Below are 26,957 nucleotides of genomic sequence, written 5' to 3'. Positions count from 1 at the left end.
GTCATCTGGGCTCCCCTCCCCATCCCCTTCTGCCATCTGGGCTCCCCTCCCATCTGGGCACCCCATCCCATCCCCTCCTGTCATCTGGGCTCCCCTCCCCATCCCCTTCTCCCATCTGGGCACCCCATCCTCTTCTCCCATCTGGGCTCCCCATCCCATCCCCTTCTGTCATCTGGGCTCCCCTCCCCATCCCCTTCTCCCATCTGGGCACCCCATCCTCTTCTCCCATCTGGGCTCCCCATCCCATCCCCTTCTGTCATCTGGGCTCCCCTCCCCATCCCCTTCTCCCATCTGGGCACCCCATCCTCTTCTCCCATCTGGGCTCCCCACCCCATTCCCTTCTGCCATCTGGGCACCCCTGATCCGACCCGACTACCAGCTCCGTCGAGATGACAGCGGGTGGGGGTGGGGAGGTGCTCCGCTCCCGCTGCTCCCACCATACCTTCTTTTAAAAAAGAAATCAGTAAAGCGGCGTGGCAGGCAGCGCAGCTTCGCGTCTGCCCTGCTTGTAAAACAAGTAGATCTCCTCGTCGGGCCTTTGCTCACTGGGTCCCGCCCTCCTCTGAGGTAACTTCCTATTTCCTCGAGGGCGGGACCCAGTGAGCAAAGGCCCGACGAGGAGATCTACTTGTTTACAAGCAGGGCAGACGCGAAGCTGTGCTGCCTGCCACGCCGCTTTACTGATTTCTTTTTTAAAAGAAGGTATGGTGGGAGCAGCGGGAGCGGCGCACCCCCCACCCGCTGACACCCGGGGCGCATCGCCCCCACCGCGCTCTTGGTTCCCTCAGTGTCCGCCTTCTTCTGACGTCAGAAGAAGGCGGGACACTGAGGGAACCAATGAGTGCAAGGGAAGGGAGACGTCGGCAGCGCTTTCACCGACGCTGCTGCAGCGGCTGCGACCGAGGTAATTTAAAGTCCTCGGGGGCGCGGGGCGAGGGTAAGCACCGCTGTGGCGCCCTCCAGAGGTGGGCGCCCCCCTGCGGCGCTTACCTCGCTTACCGCATCGGCACGGCCCTGGCTGTGGTGCTTTCCCTCATTACCCTCTGATCATTATCCCAACCTCCCTGATCTGAAGCCCCACCACCCCCAAAAGATCCCCTCCCACGACCCCCATGGTTATACTGGAAAACCCCTTATGATGTAGCAGGTGCCAGGCAGGAGTGATCCCTAGTCACTTCTGCCCTTACCAGCACCTACTAACAAAATGGTGCCCTTAACAATAGTCTTGCAGTAGTATCCCACTACACCACCAGGAAAGTTTCAGTAGGACCATGAAGTTTGGGGTGGGGCTTCAGATCATTGGTTGGAGTGATGATGAGATGGTGGGAGGGACAGCACCCTGGCCTCTTTAAGATGCATCCTGAGAGCATCGGGCCACATGTTCCCAGGCACTGGAATAATGTTGCTTGTGAACTGGCCAGCAACCTGTGGAACCTACTTGCTCAAATTCATCTTTTAGGGTTACTAGCCCCATTTAACAATCCTCAGCTAAACTGCAGTTCATACTTTTCGAAGAAGTAATTTTCCCAGACTTGGGTGATGGAAGGGTTAGTCTTTTACATATTTGTTGAATTTCAATCTGAGTATAAGGCTTGCACAGAAACAAAACAAAACAAGAAAAACAGAATCTAGAAAAGAAGGAAAAAGAAAATTCCATTTCAGCTAAAGTCCTCAATAACTGGTCATGGCCAGATCCAAAATTCTGAACAAAATCTTAAATCACAATGAAAAAATAAAACTGCTGCTCTAAGAGCTCTAAAGCTATAACATATATAGAGAGGATTAACCTAGTAAGGGGTTTGGAAAAGAGGTCCACCCACCTCCTTCAGTGACTCCCTTATTAGAGATGAAGTTGGCAATTGTACTACAATTACAAAAAAACTAGCAGGGAAAACAACAGTGCCCCCATTTGTGAAGTCCCAGGCCATAACAAAAACTGCTTCCACCTTCTTTTGAGTTTCCTTAGAAACATCTGGTAAAATTTGATCTCTAAGATTCATAAATAACTTATCATGGGGTCTAAAGAGCATATGAAGAAGCTAATCCTTGTTATGAGCCAGGGCCAAGGGACCACCGGAGTGTTAGGTTGGGCTAACTTAGAATTCAATGTTTTCAATGCAGAGATATCTAAAAAATAATAATAATAAAATTTTACATGGAATGAACTCCTTGTATCTGGTGTCTAAGCTACTTTAAAGATCTTAATCAAGGCCTGAAGGTCACTCCATGCAACATTTTGCAGAAAATTATGATCTGTTGTAATATCTAATCTTTGGAACTTTATTCCATAGGGTTTTCTACTCATGTATAGACAAACCAAAAATCATTAACTTTACTCCTCGGTTATAGACAATCCTGCCGACTGTTAACCCTATCATAGTACACCTATTCACACCCATTCCAACCAATCAAGATTACTGTTAGGGTTTCAAGGCAGAAACTAGGTTCGTGAGCCCTTGGACCAATGCCGAGGAGCAGCAGTGGCAGGCAAAACCACCCCACACCAGAGACAAGGCAGAACTCTGACAGAAACAGCTAGACTTCACCTGCACTTGACCGCCCATCTTCAGGAGTTGAGCCCCTGGGTACAGGCGGCTGGCAGGACTTATCAGACAGGGCAGGAACTGGATACCAACTAGGCTGAACAGGGACTAAGGGTCAGAGGGGAAAGAAATGTACATGGTCAGCAAGGCAGGAAACTGGGCTAGGACTCACAGGAAGACAATACTACACAAGGCAGGAAATGGACAAGCTACAGGACAGGAACTGAAAGCTGCCAAGCAGCCACTGAAAACACTGACAGACAAGAGTCAGGACTGAAAGCTGCCATGCAGCCACTAAGAGAGAGACACAGACAAACAGAAACTAGACCAGGAATACAGAAACAAGACTAAGAAATAAGCAACAAACCTAAGCTAAACTACACACAGATTAACTAGAACCGGACAAGAACCTCAAACAAGAAACCAGACTAGGCAGAAGTGCCACAAAGCAGCAACAAACCAGGGACCTTAGATGATGCAAATGCTAACACAGAAGTCTCCAGGTGATTAATAAAACCCATCAGCTGCTGAAGTTCAGATGCAGGAATCACAAGTCAGCTATGGGTGCTGCTCAGGCACAAACAAGAAAAGCAAGTCTGGCAGCCCAGAAGATCCGGACCGGAGTGGGCTGAAATCTGGAACATGAGACAGTCCATAGAAGCCACCAGAGGGCGAGGTGAGCACAGACAAGGAAACAGTCACCATCGTGACCATTACTTTTATTCCCTGTAATAATTGTGGTGCTTTAGTTCCAAAGCAAACTATCTTGTCCTATCTGTGTTCATCTTCCTAGTATAAAACAGGAGCTCAGCAAACTAAAGCAGGAATTGGATGCACTTAAAGCAGCTTCTATCACTGCACAGAATCATACCAACTTCACACCACTGCCTCAAAGAATAAAACCACCTAAGAATAAATGGTTCACAATAGGCTCAGGTAGACTATGACATGTGACACAGAAGCATCCACCCTCACAATTGAAATCCCTGCAGAATTCTTTTGCTCCATTACAGCACTGTGATGCCCCAGAAAACAGAATTGAGGTGGAGCAAAAAGCCCCAGAAAATAGAACTGAGGTGGAACAAAAAAGAATTAGGATGCCCAAAAAGAAAAGACACCTCCAAAGCACTAATACTGAAACCAATACCAGAAAACTGTTGCTACTTGGGGATTCCATTATCAGAAGCATTAACTTTGAAACACAATAAAAGGGGTCAAGCAAATTGAAATGCCTTCCAGGCTCCTCAGCTACCAGGAGTACCAGGCAAATAATGACTATAATCAGAGAAGAAACTAAGGAGTCTAACACTGATGTTGTTATCCACCTGGGAACAAATGACCTGGCAAATAATACCCTACTTTCAGTGCAGAGACCTTTTAAGGAGCTGGAGGAGGGGTTGAAACCTGAAAATCCAGGGAAAATCTGCTACAGTACAAAGAAAAAAAAGCCACAGACAGAATCCTCCTTGTAGTGACATACAACCCAGAGCTGGAGAAACTGAGGAATATCATAAGAGACTTATAGCCTCTACTCCAGGAAGATGAATTACTGAAAGAGATATTCCCATCCCCACCAGTGCTTGCCTTCCGACAGCCACCCAACTTAAAACACAAGCTAATCAGAAGTAAACTCCCAACACAGACTGAAAAAGAAAAGAAGGGCACATTTCCCTGTAATATATCCAGCTGCAAGCTATGCCAAAACATTTCACAGGACCCCACAGTCATTCACAAAGGAAAAATATTCAACATAAAGGAATCTTTCACATGCTCATCTTCCAATGTGGTATATATCATTCAGTGTAAAAAATGTAACGAAGGATGCTATATTGGTCAAACAGGCCAGATGCTTAAGACAAGATTCAATCTGCACAGACATCACATGAAGATAGCCGGTGCCAGTCAGGTTCCCACCCTGGTGGGCCAGCATTTTACAAGACTAGGACACTGCACCAGTGATTTCATAGTTAGAATCCTAAAAGGTAACTTTAAAACAATACAGGAACATAAGACCTTTGAAGTCAGAATAATTGAATATTTTGACACCCAACAGACAGGACTTAACAAGGATCTGGGTTTTCTAGCCCATTATAAACCATAAAATTGTATTTCTCTGTTTATCACCCTCCTCTCACCTACTCACATCCATCCTGTTAGAATATCAGTGAAATGCTTTGATGTCCCCATGCATACCTCCTACCCACCCCAACCCTCCCACCCTGTCAGACTGTCAAAGTAATGCTTGGATGTCTCACTTATATATACTATCTGCTACCACATTTGCTTATTTCTGATCTGACGAAGAGGGCAACCTTTGAAAGCTAATCAAGAAATGTATTAAGTTATGTCCAATAAAAAAGGTATCATCTTATTTTTTTTTCCATGTTTTATTTTGTTTGATTTCTATTGATTATATCCTCTGGCAAAGAGTTCCAGAGCTTAACTATTCGTTGAGTGAAAAAAATATTTCCTTCTATTTGTTTTAAAAGTATTTCCTTGTAACCTCCTCGAGTGTCCCCTAGTCTTTGTACTTTTGAAACGAGTAAAAAATCAATTTACTTCTACTCGTTCTACACCACTCAGGATTTTGTAGACTTCAATCATATCTCCCCTCATCTGTCTGTGTTCCATATATACATATATACAATATTACTGGAAAATATTAGCACATTTAGATTGACCCTGGGCAGAATTTCTGCATGAAGGAAGCTCTTCTCTCATTATTCAATACTTGTTTTAGAAATAGTATTAATTATAAAAAAAATCAACAAGTGCATTTTTATAATATACCACTGCATTCCACAAAACAAAAGGAGCAGATTCCCACATATCATCTTCTTCTTTTGATGTACCCATAGGGAAGTAAAAGTTGTTAAATGCTCCCAGGTTTCAACCTGGTTAATATTAAAAAAAAAAAACCATTGTGCTTATAAATAGAAACTCTGAATGCTGAGCACCTGATTCTCATAACATGATGTCTGTGTTTTCAGTTGCTAGGGCAGACCCAGTCATTTTCAGGATATCTCCATTGAATTCAATGAACTACTAATAATGAGTGCAATTAATTTCAATCCAGTTGTTCGGTATAATATATGTACTAATACAACAGCAATCTCTTTTCCACCTTTATTTATTTATTTATTTTCATTTTTGCTTTTACAAATATCTCAGTTACCTTTTCTTTTACAATTTCCTCATATCTGCATACGCTTTCATTCACTCTCATTCATTCCTCTTACATTCTCTATATCCACTTGTCTAGGGTGGAAAGCTTGTTATCAAAGTTTTAAACTTTTCTTAATTTTCTCAATTTTAATCCACAGAGGTGGTACTTATCCCTTTTAACCTCAGTATTAATTGAATTGCACCAATGTGCTCATGATTTTACACATTTTCTAAGTCTTTATTTTCCATAAAGTTCCTAACGATATTCGCTGAAGATAATCAAGAAGCCTGGGGGTAGTGATGACTTTTCGCCATGGAGTTTCCACAACAATTTATGACAGTCTCCGTTTACCACTTCCTCTGTGAACTCTTGAATCCTCTCAACTGTGGATATAGGTCTAACACTTGCAAGGCGTTTCGCCCTTAGGCATCTTCAGGCCTTGCAAGCGTTGGGTTTGGCGTACTACTCTCCAGGACCCCAGTATGAGGTTGATCCTGTGTAAGCAGCCAAACATGTTGGTAAAGTTAAACCCCTGAAGATGTTACAAGTGCCCCCTAGGGTGCCCGGTTGGTGCCCTGGCATGTGAGGGGGACCAGTGCACTACGAATCCTGGCCCCTCCCATGACCTAATGCCTTGGATTTGGTCGTTTTTGAGCTGGGCACCTTCGGTTTCCATTATTGCTGAAAAACGATACCGACCAGCTGAAATCCGCACAAATCTGATGCATTTGGCTGACACAAACCATATTATCGGAAAAAAGATGGACTCCCATTTTTTCGAAAATATGGTTTGTCCCGTTCTCGGAGATAGACGCCCATGGAGATGGGCGTTCGCGTTCGATTATGCCCCTCAGTGGCACTTAACTGGTTAGTGCCATTTAAATCAACACAGGCCATTAAACTGAAAGTTGACTGCTTTCTGAGTGATCTGGAGGAACAGTCAGCATTTATGTGGTTAATTGCCAATATTCAGCACTTAACTGCCTAAGATAAGCAGCCAAATCAGACTGCAGATATTCAATGCCAGTGCCTGGACATGGCCCAGCATTGAATATCTGAAAATAACACTGCTAAAAATATGCATGCCGGTGCTGGATGAATATCTACCCCCCTGATCTTTAAGCACATATGCAGACAGACTAAGATCTAGTTAACCCTGTACTATTTAAACCCAGTGTAAGAGTGCTGTTTCCTCTTACACATAGTGAAAGAAACATATATTTTGAACTTTAGTTACAAATGTATTAAGCTAATTATCTACAGCCTATTTGTTGACCTTTATTGCTTCATAACATGCACCATGCTGTATCAATAATATAGAGTTTTGTACCATGAACAGTGGTATAAACATACAGTTTTTATTAAAATAGACCAAAATATGTAGGAAAGATACATTCTGGAAATTCCGAAGAGGCAGATCTAAGTTTGATATATAATTGCTTATTTCAACTAATCTCTCTCTCTCTCTCTCTCCCTCCCCCCCACAACCCTGGTTCAACCCTTTCTGTTTTCTATTTCTATCTTTCCCTTCTCCCCTCCCATGCCCTCATTTCTTCCTTTTGCCTGTTTTTCTTGCATGTTGCTTAGGTGAATTCATGAGTTTTGCTGAAGATTTGCTCTCAGGCGTGGGATCTTCATGTGTTGCTGCAGGCAGAGGCCATGGAGAAGTACCAGAAACCAACATCTATGCTGTCATATTCAAGTGCCTGGAACCTGACAGTCTCTACAAGTAAGTAATATTTTGAATAAAAAGCCAGAAAGTATTGGGTGGCATTGAAGCGAGAGAGTTTTAGTATGTACTGCAGTTAAATGCTTACACACAGATTTATGTCCACAGATCTGCATATGGATTTCTGTATATGTGCCTGAGGTATTAGTAGCTGGATTTAGCTCATGCCCTTTTTTGTCAGTGGCTCAAGGCGAGTTACATTCAGGTACAGTAGGTATTTTTCTCTTCCTAGTGGCCTTACAATCTAAGGGGCCCTTTTACCAAGCTGGGCTAAAATGTGGCCTGCGGTATCAGTAGTACCGGGATTTTGCACATGCTGAGGCCCCATTGATGGCCACACGCTACTTTCCCTTACTAACACCTACCTACTAAGCAGTAAGGGCTTTCGCACTAACCACACGCTAACTGGTTAGTGCTGGGCATGCCTATATCTGCCCCAAACATGGGTTGCGCGTGCCAAACACAAAACTACCATGAGACACCTGAGCATGCCCCACGGTTGTGGATTTTAACCTGTGGTAAGCACGTGTCAGTGCTTACCACAACAGGGCCCCTACGTTTGTACCTGAGGCAATGGAAGGCTAAGTGACTTGCCCAAGATCATAAGATATCTATTCTAGATATAGGCAGTGTTTGAGGATAAGTATCAGTACTTGTCTATACTTGTGTGTAGAATCTTGAACAAAATATAGTACAAATTTGTGTGTGTATGTTTGTTTTGCTTAGTGACGTCCTAAAATATGACTTCAGCTAAATCAAAAAACTGCCTGATAACATGCCCACTCTGCAAATATTAAATATTTTTTAGTGCGCAGGTAGCGTGCACTAATCGGGAACTTATAGCAGGACGCCTGAGCATGTCCTGCGCTAAGTCCTTTTAAACTTACCACAGCTTAGTAAAAGGACCGCTAAGTAATAATAAGTTATATTTAACTTCAGAATGGAAACTTTGTATAGAACGTACCAAAATGTAAGTCTATATGTATAAGTTAGTCCATATGTATTGTGATAAGGAAGAGGCTGTCCTACCCGGGTTAGGCCCCTAGAGGGCGCTGTTCCCCTAAAATGTCCAGGGAAAAGGGCTGGGTGAGTTGCTGAAGGGAGCCAGTAAGGGGAGGTATAGCTGGAGGTCGCTAGGACCGGGGAGAGTCCTGGAGGTGGAAACAGGTGCAGCAGGTTATGGGCTGGGTCCTGTTTGGCCATTAACCACTTAATACCCCACCTGAGTTGTGAGGGAGAGAAGAGAGTGGCAGCTGAGGAAGGAGGCTGGTAACTGAAGCAGAGGGATCCCCATGAGAAGTACTGGCTGAGCCCTATGGCCTGGTGGTGAAAAGTCTGTGTCTAGAACAGTGAAGAGGTACTCTGTATCCCAGAGGAAAAGACTGTGTGTCTAGAACAGTGAAGAGGGACGGTGTCCAAAATGAAGAGACTGTGTGTCTAGAGCTGTGTGCTACTAGGAGGGACTGTGTGTCCAGGGACTGAGTTAGTACTGAGCCCAAATGCCTGTGTGAGAGGGCTCAGGGGGAAGAAATCCATGGATATTGAACTGTGCAAGAAGAAATGTTTAAAAGGGAAGATTGCACTGAGTAGAAAGAAATGAAATGTTTAAGCTGGAAGAACGGTTTAAGCTTGTGAAAGTGTTTTAAGCTAAAAGAAGTGTGCCCCAGAGGCTGGAATAAAGATGTGTTTGAAAATAGCCTGATTGGTGAGACCTGACTATGCTGACTATGTTTGCCTTTTTGAGAAGCAGGTCACCCTGAGCAGAAAAGGGTAGTAGATTAATTTGCATAAAATCTGCATACTGAGAACCAGCTCACCCTGAGTGAAAGAGGGACCTGGGATCCTGAGGTGGGAGCTTCCTCTGCACAATAGCCTCATCATCTTCACAATATATGTTAGTCTACATACATACATACATATTTCTGCAATTTTCAAATCATACTTGTTTCCATAAATTGTAATTGATTCAGAATTTGGAACCCAAATATAAATTTTAATTTAGTGCTGAATTGTACCATGGTTTTTATATCATTTCACATCACTGCTATAACATAAAATAAGTGTTACTCTTTTATAAAAGCAAATGCTGTTATGAGAAAATCCACAACTTAAAAATATATATAATCCTGTCTATGACAGGAAAATAAAAATGAAAACCAAAAATGCAAAAATGTTATATAAAAATGAAAACCAAAAATGCAAAAATGTTACATAAGTTCCAAAAACAAACATCCAAAAGGGAAGATGATTATGAAAAATGTTACAAAAGTAATCATGGTAAAAGTTATCATACCTAACATGACATGTCAAAAATAATAATATTAAAAGTAAATTGTTTGAAGATAAACATTAGTAATAGTATGCAAAAGTAATGTTAAAGGTTATTATATCTAATATAATAATTTGCTCCTCCAACATTCCAATGTGTCTCACTGGGATCATAATCACCTGCTGACGTCACTCCTCCAATGTTCTCTGTTCCCCCTCCCTCCCAGTTCCATGGGACCCTGGAACTGGGAGGGAGGGGGGACCCTGGAAATGGGAGGGAGGGAGGGGGACACTGGAACTCGGAGGGGGGCCTTGAACTCGGAGGGAGGTGGAGGGGGCAGGGGAGAGATGCTGCACATGGATGGATGGAGGGGGCAGGGACAGAGGACATTGCCTGCTTATGGATGAATGCAGGGGAGACAGCATAATGTAACCTAAGGGTTAATGGAAAAAAATAAATAAATACTTATCTGAGTTTTCTGGGGTGTGTCTGGGCCCTAGAAAACGATGAACTGGCAGTGCTGGATAGTTGTGGCCGATTCCGGCCGTTCAGAAGGAGTCCTGGGGTTAGGGAAGCAGGACAGGCTGGGGCAGGTATTAATAATAGGGATTTTTGAAAACCAAAAATATAGTCCAATAGGGGCTGGGGAGTTTAAGTATTAGATAAATTTTGAGGTAATTTGGTTAAACTTTAAATGGGTTTTTGCTTAATTATATAATTTCTCCATTGATTTCTATGGGGAAACATAGGGAAAATGGTAGTAGGGCTGACCAACATTCCGTTGGTCAGCAAGAAGGTTTGGAATTCTGAAAAAGGCTTGGGATTGTCTGGGGAGTGCTCGGAATGGCAAGCCAAGGCTGGGTTTCCTAGGAAACGGGTGTTAGTGGCACTTTAGAAGAGCCTGCTGCTTTGATGAGGAAAGGTGATGTCTGATTGAGCTCTGAGTGCTGGTGAAAAACTGAGGATAAATTGAGGGTAAAAACAGTATTTTCAGAACTGAGGTATGTGAATGAGTATGGTAAAGGTGTGGTAATAGGGGAGAGTGCAGGAGAAGTCTGGTTGAGGTAAGGTAAAGGGAATTGATGGTTGACAGAGAATAAAAGCTACATGGTAACTGGGTTTGAGTGAGCAGAAGGTGGGGAATTGAATGAGATTGGATGTGAATAGATAGAAAACCATTTATTTAAAATTTGGGAAGAAGTAAAATGGTCTATTAGGGTTTTTTTTAAATCCAATGTACCAAGAGAGAGTGGAATAGAATGTTCAGTGCCTGAATGAAAGTAGAACCTGGAGTAAAGTGAGTGACAACCAAAGCACTGCAGCGCTTCAGATTAGGGAGCTTCAGTACAGTATAGGTGTTTAGAAGGGAATATTTAATTAATTTTATTTTAATTAGAAAAGCTGACCTCAGTATTTTAAACCTGATTAAAAATCCCATTGAGGTTGCGGACAACTTTTAGGAAGAAAAGGGTTTTGCTTCCAGTTATTTTTTTTTTAAGTGAGAGGTTTAGGAAGAAGATTGCAGAGGAGAAGAGGAAAATTGCTGAAATCCAAGAAACAGAAGTTACGGGCCCCCACGCAAGAAAGTGATCACCTCACCTAAATTGGCAAAACAGCTAAGTGACTGTGAAAAGAGTGTTTTCAAATAAATGTGAGAATCTAAAGGAAAAACATTACATACTTACCTATGAGATCCTGTTCTGGAAGAGACGGGAACCTGGAAAGAAAAATTATAACACAAAGTATCAAATTCTTGTATTTAAAACGAACAAATAGAAATAAATTAAATAAGGTTAAATGGTTGATTTAGATAGAGATGTAATGATATACTTATCTGATAATTATCTGTTTTAGTTGAATTTCTAGTTAATTTTCTGATTACACTAAAAATACAATGGTTAATTATACAACAACCGAAGAATGTTCTAAATAAAACTTTTAAATTGTTTCATATTCTAATTTGTGGGATTGTGTTTGTTGTCCAAAAAGGGGTAAAATCCTGAAATTAGTTTTTATTTCCTCACCTATCCTTTGAGGGTAGGTGATGTGGTTAGTTTATGTTGCTTGCTCCTCATTCTTGTGTGCTGGGTTTCCGAGAAGTTGCTACGACTGCTAACATCTGGCTTCCCGGAATCCTGCTCCTACTTTACATCTCACATGGGCGTGAGGGGGCATAGCTACAATAATGCAGGGGAGGAAGGGGACCCTGAAACTCGGAGGGAGGCAGGGAGAGGACGACCCTGGAACTCAGAGGCAGGGAGGGAGGGAGGGGGGGACGACCCTGGAACTCAGAGGGCGGGAGGGAGGGGGGACCCTGGAATTGGGAGGGAGGGGGGGCCCTGGCACACACTCTCATGCTCACACACACACTCTCTCACAGACACACTCGCACCCAGTCTCACTCTCTCTCTGTCACACACACACACTCGCCCATTCACTCTCTCTCTCTCTCTCACACAGTCACTCTCACACACACTCTCTCAAACATACAAACTCCGAGGAAAACCTTGCTAGCGCCCGTTTCATTTGTGTCAGAAACGGGCCTTTTTTACTAGTTACAAATAAAGCATTAGATATGTCTGTTATATCATGCTAGAAAACAAGGTGTTAGAATTAACCATTATTACACAGTATTGAAAATAAAGTATTAGAAATGGTTATGTTATGTTATTATGCTAAAAATAAGGCATTACAAATAACCATGCCTCACCAATTTGCTTCATTTCTTTGAAGGCAAGAATAAACATGTGGATAAAGGTGAACCAGTTGATGTAGTATGTCTAGATTTTCAGAAAGCTTTTGATAAAGTTCCTCATGAGAGACTCCTGAAAAAATTAAAGAGTCATGGAATTTCTGGTGTGGGTTAGGAATTGGTTATTGGACAAAAAAACAGAGGGTAGGGTTAAATGGTCATTTCTCTCAATGGAGGAGGGTAAACAGTGGAGTGCCACCGAGATCTGTACTGGGACCAGTGCCATTTAACATATTTATAAATGATATGGAAATCGGAACAACGAGTGAGGTGATCAAATTTGCAGATGAAACAAAACTATTCAAGGTTGTTAAAACACATGCGGACTGTGAAATACTGCAGGAAGACCTTAGGAAACTGGAAGACTGGGCATCCAAATGGCAGATGAAATTAAATGTGGACAAAAGCAAGGTGATGCACATTGGAAAGAATAATCTGAATCATAGTTACCTGATGCTAGGTTCCAGCTTGGGAGCATTCAAGAAAAAGATCTGGGTGTCGTTGTAGACAATACGCTGAAATCTTCTGCTCAGATTGCTGCGGCAACCAAAAAAGCAAACAGGATGCTAGGAATTATTAGGAAAGGGATGCTGAACAAGACTGAAAATACTACAATGCCTTTGTATCACTCCATGGTGCGTGTGCACTTTGAGTATTGTGTTCAGTTCTGGTCGCCGTATCTGAAAAAAGAGGAATTAGAAAAGTTTCAATGAAGAGTAACCAAAAGGATAAAGGGGATAGATCTTCTCTCATATGAGGAAAGGCTAAAGAGGTTAGGGCTCTTCAGCTTGGAAAAGAGATGGATGAGGGGAGATATAATTGAAGTCTACAAAATCTTGAGTGGTGTAGAACGAGTAGAAGTAAATCGATTTTTTACTCATTTCAAAAGTACAAAGACTAGAGAACACTCAAGGAAGTTACAAAGAAATACTTTTAAAACAAATAGCAGGAGGATGTGCCGGAGGATGTGGTAACACCTGTTAGTGTAAAAGGTTTGGACAAATTTGCCGGAGGATGTAGTAACACCTGTTAGTGTATCTGGGTTTTAAAAAGGTTTGGACAAATTTCTGGAGGAAAAGTCTATAGTTTGCTTTTGAGATGGACATGGGAAGCAACTGCTGCCCTGGGATTTGTAGTATGGAGTGTTGCTACAATTTGGGTTCTGCCAGGTACTTGTGACCTGGCTTGGCCACTGTTTGGTAAACAGGATACTGGGCTAGATGGATCATTGGTCTGACCCAGAATGGCTACTCTTATGCTCGTATGTAAAACACAGTGCTAACAAGAGACACATGTAAAAGTTAAATTAGAAGTAAACATGACCATGAAATATATTGTTATCACCTAAGGGCTCCTTTTACCAAGTGGCAGTAAAAGGGGCCCTGCGGTGGCCCCTTTTACTGTGATAAAATGCTTTTTTCCTGAAAGGGAAGGAAATGGCTGTGTGCAAATCAAAGGCATTGGTGCATGGCCATTTCCTGGGAGAGCTCTTACCACCTCCTATTTAAGAGGCGGTAAGGACTCCAGAGGTAGCTAGGTGGTAATTGGGCTGTGCCACCAGGTATGCCTCAACTGCTCAGAAAATAAAAACAATTTTGTCGCACTGGAAATGACACTCAGTGGGGAAGGGAACTACCACTGGGTGCCCCCATGGTAGGCTTGCCGCACTTCTGTAAAAGGGGCCCTAAGAAAGCAACTATGAATGAGTTATGCTGTAACATAATGAAAATTGTCAGAACTGCTGTAAAGCAAAAGTAAAATTATTACCAGATTAAAACTCCTGATAAATATTCTTGTCTTCTTTGTAGTGAGCTACTATCAAGGAATAAATATGTTAAATTTTGTAAATGAGAAAAATTATTATCAATTATTCAACATTAGATCAAGGATTCTTGTATTCGTTTATTGAGTTCCTGTTGGAGAAAACAGGAATTAGGTTAGCACTGTCATTTCTGATATACTACAGTAACAAAAAAATGGCATAGACACTAGGAAAGAAAATACAATTTAAAACATACTCTTATGACATCAGGATGACATGCACAGGGCCGTGCCGATGCGGTAAGCGGGGTAAGCGCCGCAGAGGGGCGCTATCCTCTGTGGGGCGCCGCTGCTGCGTGTTTAGCCTGCCCTCCCGCTCCCATGTAGGAACTGCCCGCCCTCTTCTCCCCCCCAAGATCCCGTTCCTTTTTTTTTTTTTTTAATTTACTTTCCTCCGGCAGCGCAGCGTCAGTGAAGGAGGCGGCGCTCCCAGTCCCGACGTCTCTAGCCTTCCCTTGTTCGCTGCTCACTGCCCCCGTCTTCTTCTGACGTCATGACCGCATGGCCATGTGTGCCTGGGGCCTTTTTACCGCTGTGGTAAAAAGGGCCCTGGGGCATGGAAAAAATGGTCCCCGCCGCCAACACAGGGCCCTTTCTCCTGCAGCTTGGTAAAAAGGCCCTTGCGATGCCCATCAGAATATAATGGGTGTTTCAGAGTTTACTACCAGCTGATTTTTGCCATGAGCTAAAAATGCTAGCACAGTTTTGTAAAAGCTTATTGCATTACCCTGATGATATGAAAACACAACTGTATTATCTACCCGTTTAGAATAGTATATTTATCTGGTAGTATAACATCAGATTTACAACAATGATTGTTCCATATCAATATATAAAGGTGTAATATAAAAAACCTAAATGAAAGCAAATTGAATTTAGTTAAATTCCAGGGTGCAGAAATCTTTATTAAATCATAATACCTTGGGAGTTTGATTGCTGTAATGTCCTCTGGAAAAGAAAAAAACTCTGTTCTGTGCATGGCTCACAGAGATAAATTTGTCTACTGCCCCCCCCCCCCCCCCCCATAGGCTAGTACCTGTGGGATGTGCATAGACTCTGAAGGTAACATCTCACACTAAAACAGTGCATCTCCCTTGCTATCCTAATTTCCAATTCATACTTCTCTTTCTTTTCACATCCCAGAAAAGAGGGTTACCAAACCAGCTGACTTCCTTCACTTGAGGTTTATTGATCTAATCAGAGGGCACACTCAGTTTTGTTATATTTATTTATTTGTTTGTTTGTTTGTTGCATTTGTATCCCACATTTTCCCACCTCTTTGCATGCTCAATGTGGCTTACAATACATCATGAATGGTGGACATGTATAAGAGAATGTACAATTAGTAATACATATAGAACTTGGGTAGCATGATAATGAAGAAACATGATATTAGTGTATCAAACAAATATTATAAGGCAATTCTGGGTATATGTGTAGGAGTTCACATTTGTTGATCTTTGTGGTATGCTTTGTTAAAGAGATGGGTCTTCAGTAGTTTGCAGAAGTTAGCTAACTCGTAGATCGTTTTCAGGTTTCGCGGCATCGCGTTCCAGAATTGTGTGCTCAAGTAAGAAAAGGATGATCCATAAATTAGTTTGTATTTTAGACCTTTGCAGCTGGGGAAGTGAAGATTGAGGAATGTGCGAGATGATTTTTTAGCATTCCTGGGTGGTAAGTCAATCAGATCTGACATGTAGGCTGGGGCATCTCCGTGAATGATTTTGTGGACTAGGGTACAAATTTTGAACGTGATGCATTTTTTAAGTGGGAGCCAGTGCAGCCTTTCTCGCAGGGGTTTCGCACTTTCATATTTTGTCTTTCCGAATATGAGTCTAGCTGCTGTATTCTGAGCTGTTTGAAGTTTCTTGATTATTTGTTCTTTGCAGCCAGCGTATAGTCCGTTGCAATAGTCTAGATGACTGAGTACCATTGATTATACCAGGTTGCAGAAGACGGTCCTTGGGAAGAAAGGTCTTACTCTTTTTAGTTTCCACATTGAATGGAACATTTTCTTGGTTGTGCTTTTCGCGTGACTTTCAAGAGTTAGGTGTCGGTCAATGGTAACTCCAAGAATTTTTAAGGTATCTGATATTGGAAGGTTCAGTTTTGGTGTGTTAATGGTGGTGAATTTGTTCGTGTTATGTTGGGAGGTGAGAACTAGGCATTGAGTTTCAGTTGAAATGCATCCGCCCATGAATGCATGATATGTAGGCTTTGGTTGATGTCATTGGAAATTTCCTTTAGATCTTGTTGAAATGATGATGTAGATCATTACGTTGTCTGCGTATACATATGGGTTGAGGTTTTGGTTTGATAGTAGTTTGGCCAAGGGTATCATCATTAGGTTGAATAAGGTCGGTGAGAGGGGGGATCCCTGTGGTACTCCGCATTCAGGTATCCATATGGCTGATGTAGTCGAATTAGATGTCACTTGGTATGATCGTGTGGTTAGGAACCCCTTGAACCAGTTAAGAACGTTGCCTCCAATTCCGAAGTATTCAAGGATATGTAGTAGTATACCATGATCAACGATGTCGAAGGCACTAGACATGTCAAATTGTAGAAGTAGTATATTCTTGCCAGTTGCAATCGTTTGTTTGAACTTGTTCATGAGAGTAACTAGTACTGTTTCAGTACTGTGGTTAGACCAAAATCCTGACTGGGAGTTGTGTAGTATTGAGAATTTGTTTAGGTAGTTTGTGAGTTGTTTGGTCACCATCCCTTCCGTTAGTTTAGTTAGTAAGAGAATGGATGCTACTGGTCTGTAGTTAGTTAGTTCACTAGCACTTTTCTTGGTGTCTTTCGGTATGGGGGTTAGTAGGATATTTCCTTTCTCCTTCGGGAAAAGTCCATTTTGTAACATATAGTTCATGTGCTTCATTAGGTCTGTTATAAATTGTTGAGGGGCAGATGTCATAAGATTGTTTGGGCATATGTCTAATTTACAATGAGATTTGGCAAATCTTTTGAGTATTTGGGAGATGAGATCCTTCGATAATATCTCAAAGTTGGTCCAGGTTCTGTCTGCTGGGTATACACCAGGGTCTGGGTCTAGACAGTCAAAGAGTGTGGCGTAATCAATGGTGCTGACAGGTATTTAAGTCGTAATTGTACGATTTTTTCATTGAAGTATTTCATGAGATTGTCTGCTCCTGGTGTATCTGATGCCTACCTCCAATATATTACATAGGTGTGACCAGATGACTTGGTAGACTTCTAAGTTTCTTCTTGGAGACTCCCACTCCTAAGGCAGAAATCACCTCACCTGTGAAATGGGAAAAGAAAGGGTTAATCTGATTTATTTCAGTAATGAGTTTAGACAGAGCATCAACAGCCTTGTCAAGACTTCCCTTGTTCCCCTATATGATTTCTCTGATGGACTCATTCTTTGTTGTCTGTTCTTTGAGCTGTACTGTTACTGACTTAACAGCTTTTGCTGTGGTCTCAGTAAAAGTAGTTGATAAATTTGGGTTTCTGTTTCTTTTTCTTGACCTGTGAGACAGAATTACTGCGAGAGAGACCAAAAAGCATGTATGTCGGTATCTGACGACTTTGGGTTTCTGTTTCTTTTTCCTGACCTGTGTGTCAGAATTACTGAGAAACTGGAAAGCATATATAGTTAAGGATCTCTTTATAACAGGTTTTGCCCATTCTGTCTTCAGCTTGCTAGTATAAAAGAAGAGCTCAGCAAACTTAAGCAAGAATTGGATGCAATTAAAGCAGCCTCCATCACAACACAGAATCATCCCAATTTTCCAGCACTGCCTCAAAGAATAAAACAACCCAGAAATAGATGGGTCACAGTAGGCTCAGGTAGATTATGACATGGACACAGAAGCAGCTGCCCTCACAATTGTTGCCCTTGTATAATTGTACTGCTATATTAGAACATTGTGATGCTCAAGAAAAAAGAACTGAGGTGGAACCAGAACCAATGAAGGTAGCTCAAGAGAAAAGACACCACCAAAGCACTTTGATACAGACTAGTTTTTCTGAAGTACTACCTACTTATGAAAAGGGAAAGGAAAGATTACACAATACTGAAAGCTTCAATTGGGGCTCAAAGCCAGGTGTCACCAAGAAGGTTTTAGGTATATAGGAGGATGGTGCAATACATAGAAAACCAAAAACTGTATTGTAATCATGGGCTGCATCTCACTGTGGCAGGGAAAAAAACATCCTTGGTGAGAAATTCAGACAATATTTATTTATTTGGATTTTCCTCACACCTTTTTCAGGTGTGGAAACTCAAGGTGAGTTATGTTCAAGTACACCAGGTATTTCCCTTACCCTGAAGGGCTCACAATCTAATATTGTACCTGAGGCAATGGAAGGTTTGTGACTTGCCCAAGATTACAAGTAGAAGCAGTGAGATTTGAATCAGGCACACCTGGGTGTCAAGCTTGATCCTCTCACCACTACACTACTCCTCCCTCCTACTTTCTAGGCATTTAAAGTAGAAAGTGGGGTGGGGGGAGGAGTGGCATATGGAAGCAGATCAATTCAGGTAGTCTCACCTTCCAGCAAAAGACAAGATGTGACAGTAGTAAAGAAAGCAAGTAATGTAAACAACAATCTTAGCAATTCACTTCTTAGCAACACAGTAGAAGGTAAGACAAAACAAAAAACTATAAGACACTGCCACTGAAATGTAGCCAGAAAGCAAAGACTACAAATGCTTGCAGTCAAAGCAACAAAGTTCATGATCTGCAAGACCTGATGTTAGAGGCAGGTTTAGATATTTTTGCTATCACAGAGACATGGTTCAATGACTCCCATGAATGGGACACAAACATACTGGACTATAATCTGTTTAGGAAGGATAGAGATGGTCAAAAACATGGGGGAGTAGCTCTATATGTGAGAAACAATATCAAAGCAACTGAAATGCAGGGTGCCTGGGGAAAGGAGGAAGTGATATGGGTCGCTTTGAAAAGAGAAGATGTAACTTCTATCCAGATGGTTGCAGACCTCCAACACAATCAGAGCAGCTTCATAAAGATCTGTTTGTAGATGTCCAAAAGTTGAAAAAGAAAGGGAAAGTACTGTTGCTGGGAGATGCGGATTGGAAATTTCCATCTGCAGAATTGGAAAGAAGTAGAGAGATTGTGGATGCCTTTCAAAGCTCAGACAAATTTTGACAGAACCCACAAGGAAAGGAACCATGCTGGATCTGGTACTCACAAATGGGGAAAGTGTGTCTAATATCTGAGTGGTGCCCACCTGGGCAGTAGTGATCATTGGTTTGATATAACAGCTAAAACAGAGGGCAGCCACACAAAACTAAGAGTCATGGATTTCAAGCATTCTGACTCTAGTAAAATGGGGACGTACCTGAAGAAAGAGCTGATGGGATGGGAGGACATATATAAAGTGGAAAGACAGTGGTCCAGGATGAAAGGACCTATAAAAATGGCTAATGACCTTTATGTGAGGAGGGTAAATAAAAGCAAGAGAAAAAAGAAAGCAATATGGTTCTCCAAATAAGTGGCTGAGAAAATAAAGACAAAAGAGTTCAGCAAATACAGAAAAACTCAAGAAGAGGAACATAGAAGAGAATACTGGGATGAAGCTGAAAGAAGCCAAGAGAGATATACATCTGATGAAAGCACACATGGGAGAACAAATGGCTAGAAATGTAAGGAGGGGAGAAAATAATTTTTTAGGTATATTAGTGAAACGAGAAAGGTTAAAAATGGAATTGTGAGACCAAAAGACTCTGTGGACCGCTAGTGGAGAGTGATGAGGAAAAAGCAAACATGCTAAACAAATACTTCTGTGTTCATGGAAGAAAATCCTAGAGAAGGACCACAATTGGCTGACAAAGGTTCATATGAGACTGGAGTGGATATCACACCATTCATGGAAGAGAGTGCTGATGAACAACTTGGAAAAATTGAAGGTGGACAAAGCCATGACACTGGATGGGATCTATCCCAGGATATTGAAGGAGCTTAGAGAGGTTCTGGCAGGTCCATTTAAAGATTTTTTTAATAAATCCTTGAAAACAGGAAAGGTTCCACAAGATTGGAAAAGAGCAGCTGTGGCCCCTCTTCACAAAAGTGCTGACACAGCACAAGCAAAAAACTATAGGCCAGTAAGCCTCACTTCAGTTATTGGAAATGGAACTGTTGCTGAAGGAAATAATAGTGAATTTCCTAGAATTCAGTGGGTTATAAGAACCAAGACAACTTGGTTTTACCAAAGGTAAATCGTGCCAAACACATCTGATTGAATTCTTTGGCTAGGCGACTAGAGAATTGGATTGAGGACATGTGTTAGATGTAACCTACTTGTATTTCAGCAAAGTCTTTGACACAGTTCCTCTTAGGAAGCTCTTGAACAAACTTGACAGGCTTAAGTAAGGTTCCAACTGGTGAACTGGATTAGAAACTGCTTGACATACAGGTACCAGAGGGTGGTAGTTAATGGAATTTACTCGAAGGAAGGAAAGGTGAGTAGTGGAGTGCCTCAAAGGTCAGTGCTGGGACTGATTCTGTTCAATATATTTGTGAGTGACATTGCTGAAGGGTTAAAAGGTAAGGTTTGCCTTTTTGTGGATGATATCAAGATTTGTAACACAGTGGACATCCCGGAAGGAGTGGAAAACATGAAAAAGAAGCTGCAAAATTTAGAAGAACGGTCTAATATTCAGAGTGATGCATTTGGGGAGTAAAAATCCAAGGGAGCCATATGTGCTAGGAAGTTAGAGGCTGATATGCACAGACAGGGAAAGGGTGAGAGAAGATCCGCCAGCAAGCGGAAAACTCAAGTACCCCACGGTAAAAACAATAATGTGTAAAAAGTGGGAGTACGACCAAGGATACCAGAAACTGGAGGATGTTCTTAAATAAAAAACTTTATTGAAGGTTTGAAGACTCGACACAACGTCGTGTTTCGGCCGTCAGGCCTGCATCAGGAGTCTGCTGTGCAGAGTGCTGCAGAGCAATGATGATGAAAATCCTCTGAAGATTTTACAGCAGTCTCTTGCACGGAGAATTGCTAAATAGTAATGAGGTCTGAACATGGAGACTGACCTATCAGTATTCCTGTGAAATAATATTGTTCTTTTTTTTTTTTTTTATTCTTTCATTTTTTATTCACAATATATAAATATATATATATATATATTTGGTTTTTAATTTGTTCTTATATTTTTATTGTTGTGCATTCTCTATATATATGGCTCACTGACATGCTCTTTTTTACTTAGGGTGTTCACATATATATTTTTTACATTTTTGTTTTCAGTGGTTTTTATACAAATCAGACCCTGAAGATGTAATGTTTGTAACTCAAAAATGAATTGTTGTTCCTTTCTTAGGAGGAGGGTGTCTACTGGTCCACCTCTCCAGTCTTTTTGGCACAAATAAAATGCAAAAACGCAGTTCTTCAAAAAGATGTCCTAAGGTTTTTGAATGTTCAACCAGTGGTTTCTCAAGTGCATTCCTTTTATAGCACTTTTATGCTCGATTATTCTAGTGTTAAATTGTCTCTTGGTTTTACCTATATAGGCTAACCACACGGACAGATAACCACATAAATAACGTTTTTAGTCTTGCAATTAGAGAATCCTTTCAGATGGATCTTTTTTTCATCTGCATTACCAATAGTGCGTGCAGTGCTTCTGACGGACTTTTTTAAAATAGTCTTTCTAAAGACTACCACGTCATTTTTGAAGAACCAACCTCATTACTATTTAGCAATTCTCCGTGCAAGAGACTGTTGTAAAATCTTCAGAGGATTTTCATCATCATTGCTCTACAGCACTCTGCACAGCAGACTCCTGATGCAGGCCTGACGGCCGAAACACGACGTTGTGTCGAGTCTTCAAACCTTCAATAAAGTTTTTTATTTAAGAACATCCTCCAGTTTCTGGTATCCTTGGTCGTACTCCCACTTTTTACACATTACAGACAGGGAAAGGGACCAGGGCTGGCAGAACATGGTAAGCAGGGTATGCATGGCAGGGGGGCATCAACATTCGAGGGGCGCCAGAAACTGCCATGCATACCCATTAATCTGCACTCCACTGGCCACTGCGGCCATACACTACAGCCCTCCCAAGACCTACCTTGAAGGCCAGGGCCTGCCCTGGTGGTGTAGTGGACTCTGTGGCTATGGGGGCAAGAAAGAATCCCACTCTTTCTTGCCCACTGCCTCTGATCCATCTCTGCTTTGCTCTTCTGTGCCCTGGTGGTGCCACCATGTTTAAAAAATGGCTGCGAGGCTTCCAGCAGCAGTCTCAGCAGCCATTTTTGGAACACGGCACCACCCACAGCGCAGGAGAGCAAAGCAAAGACAAAGCAGTGGCAGCGGGCAAGAAAGAGTGGGATTCTTTTCTGCCCCCGCAGCCGCAGAGGCTACTACACCACTAGTGGGTGGACCCTTCAAGGTAGGACTGTAGTGTGTGGGGCTTGTTGTATGTGGGAGGGGGATGGCGGTGACAGTGGCAAGTATGGCAGTGGGGGGGGGGGGGGGGCAGGTTTGGCACAGTATAAGATAAACCAATGGACTACATTAGGGGCTTATAGCCCATTTAGTTATGTTTAAGTAAATGAGAGATCTGCATGAAAGAAAATTTTATTATTTTGACTTAGGAAAACCACTTGTCCCTGAAACATGCTTAAAACAGAATAATCCATTTGTACAAAAGAGAAGAGGCAAAATTGTGATTCCATGTGTCCCAATGAAAGGAGAGTTTAATTTTACTTCCAATTTATATACCAGGCTTCCCAAGGCAGATTACAGCAAACAGTTAAGATGAACCCATCAGTAAACGGGATATCCTCACTGAAATTTGGCCATCTATTACTGTATTGTATAGAACAGAGTAGAAAAAAGAGCACAAAATATAGCCTTTATTAGTTCTGTTTCCACCAGCTACAATAATTTTTTAAGCAGTCTTAGAGATATTCAATTTTATTTCATGATATTTATATCTACATATGGGAAGCTTTCAAATAAATTAAAAAGCTGTTGAGTTAAACAAAAACTTTTGTTCTTCATCTTTTAAGGCACTGGACTGAAAAAGGGGGGCGGGGTGGCAGAAAGGGGGAGGGGGAAAAGAGAAAGGAGATGCTAGACCAGGAGGGGAGTGCCAGAGACCCTAGCACCGGCCCTGAGAGGGACCGTGGGGCAATAGTGTCAGAGGATCTGAAAGTGATAAAATAGTGTGAGAAGGTGGTGGCCTTAGCCAAAAGAAGGTTAGACTGTATAGAGAAAGGCATAACCAGAAGAAGAAAGGAGTTGTTGATGCCCCTGTACAAGTTGTTGGTGAGGACTCACTTGGAGTTGTGTTCAGTTTTGGAGGCCAGAAGAAATGCCAGCTGACTGGAGGGGATGAAGCTTGATCAAGATGACTGCCTGGTGAGGAGATCTGCAAGTCAGTACCGTTCCTTATTTTTTTTACGGATGGTAAAAGATCCAAGATCTGGGTTTTTCCTTTGGAATCTCCTTTGAGCAGGGACTGTCCTTCTATGTTAAATTGTACAACGCTGCGTAACCCTAGTAGCGCTTTAGAAATGTCAAGTAGTAGTAGTAATCTGACTTTGCTACACAGTTACCTGTACCAGTGGATGCCTTTGTAGAGCGAGGTCCAACTTTGCAAATCCGGAGCTGTATTTGGTTGGAGGAGGCAATGTGGCAGAGGTTTGCTCTACTTTCCTCAAATCAGTCAGCTTGTCTCCGGAAGTGCAGAGCCCACCAACACAGCTACTACCACTGGCTGCATCGTGAGATGGTGCTTGTAAGAGTAGTGAATCAAACCTGCAGCAAGACCATGTGGAAGGAGAAGAAGTCGCGGCTGCAGTGATGCAAGGGGAATCAACACTGGTTTCAACAGTGCAGGGGATCTAGCAGTCAGAAGAGGAGAACTTGAAGGGAGTTCTTACCCCTGGATTAGCAAACTAATCCCCTTATTGAGACCATGAGTCTTTAGTTAACTATATAGTAGGCCATTTCAACTCTTCAGTCCTCACTGGGAATCCAGATACAGAATTTGTCTTCATACTTTAACTCAATGTTGACTATGAAAAAAAGAATATCTGATTTAGAAAAAAAACCTGATGCTTATTGGACAAGGCTAAGGACTTTATTTACAAAGAACATGCAAAACACTGAAAACAGAAGAAAAGATTAACATTTAAAGTTCCTGATGCAAATATGTAGAATGACAAAATTTACAGAAGCTAGATAGAATAAGACACACACCCTATGGGCAGAAACTACTTAAGAACCCAGAGCATTTACAGACCTTAAAACAAAGGTATATGACCTCAGTCTGTTGGATCGGGTTGTCTCTTCATGTAGGCAGCTGACATTGAAGTCAGATGGTGATAAACCTCTGTTGATGGTTTTGGTTCCTGTAATGTAGTATTGTTATTTTTGGTGTTCCGGATGAGTGTTATCCTGTGCCTTTTTGGAAGTGCATCTTTTATACAAAATCTTATCAAAAGTGTCCTCCAAAACATGATAGCATCTTGATATGTGATTGGTCACTGCCCAATTGTTATAGATATGGTAAACCACAAGTATATCTTTGATGTCATCTGGATATCCCTCTAATTCCTGAGGCTTCAAGCAGCCTGGAGCTGAATAAGCAAAATGTTCTTGCCCAAGGTTACTGCATGCCTCCAGACTGAGCCAGAGGATAGACAGTGTCAGGGTTGTGGCCATGAGTCTTTTTTAAAGATGAAAAGCAAGCAAAAGTCTTTCAGGCACAGAGTTCAGTGCACTCTAATGACATCACAAGCCAGCAAAGCAAAATGAAAACTAAACTGAAGTCTGTGATACACTAAATCTAGGGAATTCTATATATGGCAACTAGCATTATGTGCTATTTATGTGCCGATTTCGTGGCATGGAAAAGCATTATAAAAGAAGCAAGGCGCCAACATGGCCTCAAATGGCAGATTGGTGTGGGAACTGCACTTACATACCTTGTTATAAAATAGCGCCTAAGTGTTTCTGTGTGGAACTGAAAAGGGGGTGTAATGATGGGAGGGACATGGGTGGATCAGGGGCATTCCCTTAAAATGCACTCAATGGTATAGAAATTGGGAGATCTATTTCTGACTTGCACAGAGGGATTTACACCTGGTTTCAGTTGGTGTAAATGCTTGTGCCCAAAGTTGGGTGTGGATTCTGGTGATACACACTGTTCTATAAAGGGCACCCATCCTGGAGTGCCCTTTATAGAACAGTATTCAGTGCTGATGTTTTGGTATCGTATACTGAATTCAACCCAATATGTATATTGATGTTGGTGGTGGGGGGGGAGGTGTTTACCCTGGAAGTAGGGGTGGACCAAGAAGTCTCGTCAGCCAAGGGCTGATTGAAGTAAATTTATTTGCACCAGATACATACATGTGACCCTGTATTGGTGCAATAAAGTACTTCAGTCAGCCTCGACTGACAAGACTTCTTGGCCACCCCTACTTCTTGACTTGTTGTTATACGTGGAGTCTCTGTACCCTGACCTGTGGATTGCTGTTTTTGGGAGGGGGGTTACCCTCACATATCCCAGTACACATATCTCTTTATTTCTAAGTCTTTAAACTCTTGTTGGTTTGAGAAGTTTTATTTTAAAAGTTTGTTTAGCTATGTGCATGAAAACAAAACAACATCATAAAACACCTCTGACTCTTTAAATTATGTCCTCAAGAAGTAATTGAGGCCCTATGTGTTCTTTAGTCACTATAGTTGCCACATTGAGAAGATATTCATATGCTGTGGCATCGCTTTGGAGATGGTCACTAACTTACTGATAGTGTTCAGAAGAGTATGATACTGCCATAAAGACCAATACTGATAATAGCTAAAAACTGCTTTGGTTCTTTTGGGTTCACAAAATCCATAAAATTCAACATCAACATCTATACTGCAGAAGCTTAAGTCATTGTAAAAGCTCCAAAATTAATGAACATCCTTAAACAGAATCTGCTTTCCATTAGCAAAAAATACGTTAGCATATTAGGGGTCTAACATACTTTCATAAAAGTAAGGAAATTCAGCCCATGGCCATTGTGGCACCCACAACACAGCATTCTTTTACATTGTGAAATGACATCACAAATGTTTTCTATGACATCATCATGTGAATAAAGGTCTGCCTAGCATCCAGAAAGCTCCTCAGCTGATCAGGGACATAAAAAACATAATTATTCTCCAAATACTTAACAAAATATTTGCAAGGATATCTAAGGAAAAATGAGACACTGAAACTTCATATCTCAGTGCACATAACAAGAAATAGTTTTCTTTTCTCTTGTGTTATTCTTGCCAAATCTGGAAATATCCACATCTTATGTCCCAGAAGCAAAGTTTGAATATTATAAAAATAAAGACGCACGATCAAGTTCAGATCTTGTTCGAACACTAGTGTCACAAGTAAGGTAGCTTTTCCTATAATAGGAAGGTCAGAGGGTTCCAAAAGATTTGTTGACTGTACTTCCAGAGATATTAATAATTCCATGCCTTCATTTTGATGACCAGAATGAAAACCAGATGGTAAATAAAAAGCCCTTGCCACTGGGGGGCAACATTTCAATTGACATCTTAAGAATTTCAAGAGTCCTTTTACCAAGCTATGATAAAAAGGGCCCTTTAGTCAGGTACCAAAATATATCCAAGGGTGATATGCCTTGGACTTTTCAAAAGTTCAAAATATTAAT

General features: G+C 41.7%; 1 protein-coding gene and 1 long non-coding RNA gene across 3 annotated transcripts in view; one reads left to right on the top strand and one right to left on the bottom strand.

Annotated features, from left to right (window-relative positions):
• ASTN2 (astrotactin 2) overlaps positions 1-26,957 on the top strand; it is a 1,362,231-nt gene that overhangs the window by 1,150,579 nt on the left and 184,695 nt on the right. For both annotated transcript variants that reach the window (XM_030207207.1, XM_030207206.1), the window contains one exon: positions 7,297-7,438. In XM_030207207.1, coding sequence (XP_030063067.1) covers positions 7,297-7,438 — 142 coding nt within the window. The remainder of the gene's footprint in view (positions 1-7,296; positions 7,439-26,957) is intronic.
• Positions 1-26,957, bottom strand: part of LOC115472784 — a 477,801-nt gene that overhangs the window by 402,182 nt on the left and 48,662 nt on the right. The window lies entirely within an intron of this gene.

Source organism: Microcaecilia unicolor, chromosome 6 (assembly GCF_901765095.1).
Source record: "Microcaecilia unicolor chromosome 6, aMicUni1.1, whole genome shotgun sequence".
Taxonomy (NCBI): Eukaryota; Metazoa; Chordata; class Amphibia; order Gymnophiona; family Siphonopidae; genus Microcaecilia; species Microcaecilia unicolor.
Note: the sequence above shows the minus strand (reverse complement) of the source record. Positions and strands in the feature narration are given on the sequence as shown.